This window comes from Drosophila suzukii, chromosome 2L, assembly GCF_043229965.1.
Source record: "Drosophila suzukii chromosome 2L, CBGP_Dsuzu_IsoJpt1.0, whole genome shotgun sequence".
Classification (NCBI taxonomy): Eukaryota; Metazoa; Arthropoda; class Insecta; order Diptera; family Drosophilidae; genus Drosophila; species Drosophila suzukii.
Genome location: NC_092080.1, coordinates 16238907 through 16244635, shown reverse-complemented (window position 1 = coordinate 16244635; position 5729 = coordinate 16238907). Strand labels below are relative to the sequence as shown.

General features: G+C 43.3%; 1 protein-coding gene across 1 annotated transcript; it reads left to right on the top strand.

The window, feature by feature from the left end:
* Positions 1-4055: 4055 nt before the first annotated feature.
* On the top strand, positions 4056-4494 carry LOC108013004 (uncharacterized). The gene is made up of 2 exons (XM_017078592.3): positions 4056-4191; positions 4244-4494. Exon 2 carries the CDS (start codon positions 4255-4257, stop codon positions 4390-4392), a length of 138 nt encoding a protein of 45 aa, XP_016934081.1. The 5' UTR covers positions 4056-4191; positions 4244-4254; the 3' UTR covers positions 4393-4494.
* The last annotated feature ends 1235 nt before the right edge of the window (positions 4495-5729 follow it).

The window sequence follows — 5729 nt, the reverse complement described above, 5'->3', positions numbered from 1 at the left end:
CTGGCCCAGCCGTAAACAAGCCGAGCAGCTGAACAGTTGAACAGTTGAACAGCAGCCGGATCCGCCTCTTCTAAGCGCCGAGACAACCGCATCACAGTCAGACAAAGGCATCACCGAGCGACCAGGGGAGCAGGAGGGGAATCCCCCAGATGAGGTGGTCCAGGGTACGGGTTCAGGATGGAGTCTGCTCGGTGGACGTGGAGGTGGCGGGCGGGATTCTGTAATTGCACCAACGCGCATAATTCATATCAAATGACCATTTTAAAATCCTTTTATTTCGGTGCGTCGCCCTGTCTCTGTGTGCCATGGCTTCCATCTCTGCTTATTTTACACTGGAAAAATTGTGTGGAATTTTGTGTTTGTTGATTAAGAATAAAATACATAAATTATATTATAATAACTTTTAGGATAGTCAAATATTACAACATTAGATACATAAAATACGATCTTTCATAACTCTAATTTTCGTAACTTTATGACGAATTATGTAGATTCATTGATAATAAACGGTCTTTCTAAAAATGGCTCGTGCTTTAACTTAATGTAAAATATCAAAAATTTATTGAAATATTAAAAAAAGCAAATGTTTTTTATTTTAAAGGGCTTCTGTAAAGTATAGACAAAGCTTAATAGAAATAGGCAAGTTTTTTCTTGTATAATTTTTGTTTAATATATGTTGTTAGAGAAAAAAATTTAAGCACTAAGTAAATGAATTTTTATATTTAAAATTAATTTTTAAGCTGTTCAAATTTTTTCGGAATACCTTGGAAACATCTAAAATAATTTCCTAAGAATTTTATTTTAAGTTTAACTTTTTTTAGTGCACCCCAGCCCCTCAAAATATTTGAAATAATAATTCTTCGAGATAAATTACCCAAAAACAGGTGTGTCGGTGTGTGTGCTCCTCTAAATTGCCCTGATGCTGATGCTGGTCCTGCTCCTGATGCTCCTGATGCTCCTCCCCAGCTGCCCTGCTGTCCTGCTGCCCCTCCACCCCGCTGCTGTCCCCACGCGAGACAATGACACAGAGCCACCACTACAACTACGCCAGGATATCACTCTGCCCGGCCATCCTGCCATCTAGCCATCCTCTCGTCCTTCTGGGCCGTTCCCATTCGGGCTGCTTCTGGCCCGACCCGAACCCAAGCCCAACCCAAACCAATCCAAAACCCAATCCCATTTTGCAAACTCGTGCGCTGGCAGTCGGTCAGTCGATGGCGGATGGGCTTAAGTGCTCGGCTAGCCCGCTCTGGTTCGTCCTGGTCGTCCTGCTCGTCCTGCGTTTGGCATTTAGCATCAGGAAATTATGCTGACGCTGCCAACTGGCCACGGAATGGGCCAGGCATGGGAATCGCACGGCCACTGAGATTGGACCCGGGCAATCAGCGACGTCTGCAGATGTGCATGCCCATGTCCACATCCACATCCATATCCACGTCCACATCCACGACCCCTTCTATCTGTCCCATCTTTAGCGCCTCTATCTACTCCCATACCCGTGCAGCGCCTGCGCCAGCTCCTCGCTCCTGCGGTGTCCTCATTAAACTCGCACACACAGAGAACCCACTCTAATGAGTTCCAGACCCCGCACGGGGGCATATGCTGTCGTCCATTTCGGTGGCAGGCACATCCTAGCCGCGTTCCAGTTGATAGCCGGCCCACCAGCCACCACTAACCAGCATTGGGGACCCTGACCCACCCAGCTTGTGCCCGCTCGTCGCTCTCGCAGTGCTGTGTCACACATCTGGGTGCAAATTATGGCACATTTCAAACAGCACCAAGTGCACTGGGGAAAATTGGGAGACAAATATTATATATATTTAGAGTAGAATATTAGGTAAAGATTATTTATGTAATATATAAATTTTAAAGACTTTTTATAATTAACAATTTTTAAACCAAAGATTTTCCATAAACAAGTTCAATTCCTTCTGGTAACTGAAAAAAAAACATTTTTCTTTTAGTTTTTAAAGCTTATTCCTTCTGCGACGCTATAATTCCCAACTGGTTCTGTTTGTGCAGTGATCCATCGATTGTGAAGTACAAACAGCGTGAGTTGAACGCTTTTATTTTCTTTAACAACATTTTTTCTAAAAACAATTTTTAAAGATTAAGTAGATTAGCAATTAAAAATGTTGGATAGGGAATTTTGAAATTATTGGTGATTACAAATATCCTTCTAAAGGGCGAAATAGTAAATTTATTAAGTTCGTATCTACAATTTACATTATCAACATTTAAATATCCTTGTAATCTTTTTTAATTTTCGTCGAGGAAAATTCAAAATTATCAACTCGATTTTTTCTCAGTGCACCGTGCACATAGCGCAGCGTCCTCGAAATCGTGTGGCAGCCAGAAAGAGAGCGCGATAATCGCATAAAAGTTTACATTTATGATGCTCCAGCAGCCCGAGGCAATTCTAGGTCCGGATAGGTGCATGGAGCCACCGAACCCAAACCCCATACCCATTCCCCATACCAGAACCCTATGTATAGGGCACTGATGCAGCTGGCGGAGACTCAGTCACAAACACCTCGGCCGTAAAACATTCGGCTGACGGCGGCACACAAAGTCTGATGCAGACCAGTGGACGGACAGCTGTTTGGGAGAACCCATCGTATACGTATACGAAATACCCTCATGGGGTTGCACCTCGGTTCGGTTCGGGTCTCTTCCTCTGGAGGGGGTAAATGCGACTGCACCGACTCTGTACCACCCAACACCTCACCATCGCCATCACCATCACCCTTACCAAAACGAGAACAAAAAGGCGCGAAAATCCATTCGCACATAAAATGCGCCACAGTGTGCATTATTTTAATGTCACTGATAAATCATTTTTATGTCGGTGCTAAATCAAAAGATGGACGAGCAAATGCCGTATTTCAAGCCGGGAAAGGAGGGGAAAAGCAGGGAGGTGGCTGGGTGTCACACATGCACCCGGGAAAAGGTGTGCTGCGACTACGGGTTATGGGTTTTGGGTCCACTTCCACTCCGCCACTGCATTCGTCCATTAAAATGCGCTCCGGTGTGTCCAAAACACAAGCAGGGCTTCCACACCCAAACCCCCGACTCCCGACTCCGGCTGCAAGGCCCGTCCGTTTATTTATTATTAACACAAAAAAGACCCCGAGGACGAATTGCAGTGCTCCTCTGGCTCCAGTTCCTGCTCCTGCTGCTGCTCCTGTCCTGTTCCTCCTCCCAAAAACGAGACTTGGAATGCGCAAACTGCCCTGAGTGGCTGCCGCCTGCTCATAATTCGTTGTCCTCATCGGAGCGGAGCTCTCGGCACTGCAGAAATTCATCTGTTTGCGGTTCAAACACGTGCCGTGGCCAGAAATAATGTGCACTGGAATCTGCCCGGACTAATGGCCGCCCAACACGGTATTTGACTTAGGCCCAGTCCAGCGACTCCGTTTTGGGCTAAAACCAGCTCCCGAAAGTATGCTAACTGAACTGGCATTGCAGCAAAAAGAATCAGCTTTGAGGGTATATTTCGGTGTAGATCTATCTAATTGTTAGTTGGAAATCCAAATACACATGGAAAACAAAAAAAGTTGAGGAGATACATATCTTAGTTTATCATAGAATTTGGGTTTCCACGATATCTGATCGTCAAAGAGAAGATTTATCTATGAAGTCTTCCAAGTGTTAGTCACTTCAAAAATGCCGAATATCATTTCATGATATATAAAATTATTTTCTTCCACAAAACCTATCACCATTGTAAGCAAAACCAAAAAGAAAAGAGTAAGAAATTGAATAAATTATGAATGAAACTTAAACAATTTAAATATTTGTTCTTAATTAAAAAAAAAAGTAAAGCTATTGTAGAAATAATGTAAGTCAAAATAAAATAAATAAATATTTAAAACACAAATGAATAGGCTAACCAAAGACAATATTTTCCTTATCCGCGTGTGTCGATCCTAGGTGGGTGATTTTCGATTAAACAGATCAATAATCATTAATTATAGTACCTGAGAAAAACATTTTTTAAATTCTATATTTAATCATTTTTATTTTAAAAAATAAAATGGATCAAGTTATTCCCTGATAAATCTGTCATGGTTCTGTTTAGCTTGTCATTAAACTGATTTCGTTTCCAAGTCTATTCCCAAATCGTTCTAGGCTGGTTTGCCCCAAGTTATTTATCCAGAAAGTCAATCAGTTCCAAATTATCTTAGCAGTGTAAGTAATATACTCATCCTTAGTGAATTAAAAACTAATGGTCTATGTGCAGCTGCAGTCATCATGTTTCGCACCCTGTCCATTGAGCCAACCAGAATCGAGGACCGTTCCAAGGAGGAGGTCCGTGCCAATCTGGTGGTATTTGCCGTCACCTGTGCTCTGATCCGAATCATCCCGATTATCTTAAGGAAGATAGCTTAATGGAGGCATATGACCTGCTAAGATAATGCTGATCATTGATATTATAATGCAATGTGTTAATAAATAGAAGCAAATATCATTATCACAGCACAGATAAATACAAATGTATTTTATTTCTTAGGCAAGATCTAAAGGAAGTAAATGTTCATTAGGCTTTCCTGAACCATTAATCAACTATCAAGTTACTGTAGTTCCTAATCTACCAACTCAATAAGCATCGGTAATCATTTGCCCTATCAATTCATAGAAATGTATGCAATTGAGATGCAAAAACCCTCCGACAGGCGATTAACTTCCACTTGACTGTGATTTGAGTGAACCTCGAGGACCTGACCTGACTCCACCGTTTGCCCAGCGGCTTCGACACCTTCTCCCTGAAACCATGACGAGGGGAATATAAATCAAATAAACAAACCTCATTAGCATATTATCAGCATCAAATTGTGACGCTGCCCGTCATCTTAAGTTCAAGTGAGAAATCTGTCACGAGGCATTAAATCGTCTGCCGTGGCAGCCCCCAAAAGCCGCAAGGATAACAAGATGGGGAGTTGGGGGTAGGAAGGGGGGTTGTGGGCATGGAAGTGGGTATACCAGGAGCCAGTAGCACTTCCCGGAATCCCCGGCACACATAATTATGCGTGTAAACAAGCTGATGATAGTGCGCTGACGTGTGACGATGACGATGACGGTGACTGCCGACGACTTATTGCCCAAAAGGGTTACTTACCTAGCCTGCCTACCCACCTATCTCATCATATCCCATACCATCCCATCCACCCCTATTCGAAATCCTCAACTCAACTAGTGGAAAACAAATTGCCGAAATTCCTTGAGGCCTTCAGCTAGTTGTAGCCGCTGATTTATTCGCGTTGTGCTGGCAACAATTAGAAAAGCAACCGCAGGATGTGCGAGCACAACAACCGGGTGAAGATGTGCCGACTCCTGTCAGGACTTCAGGTCTCCATCTCCAAGTATATCCTATCCCAGCTCACCGTTCTGGCCCGCTGGCGCTGTGCGTTTTAATTTGACGAAAGACTGATGACATCTCATTAATATTCATTGCCGCTGCTGCAAGGCGCTGCTGGGATTTTGCGGCCATATATCCTGTTTATGCCGGAGTTTATTCATTGCCTCCGTCCTGTTGTTCGGCTGTGTAGTTGTGTAGTGGATGTGGCCTTGTAGTCCCATCCCGGAGATGGATGCTCGATGTCCTGATTCTAATGAGGCGTTAAATGTTCATTTTTTCTTCGAGCTCTGAAAGGGTGAATAAGTTAAGTTGCTGACTAGGTGAGTTATTGTGCTAGAATCTCAGCAATGAAGTTGGTTTTCGGTGGGGT

Coding starts and splice junctions, on each gene's coding strand:
- LOC108013004 (XM_017078592.3), top strand. CDS start 4,255: ATGTTTCGCACCCTGTCCATTGAGCCAACCAGAATCGAGGACCGTTCC.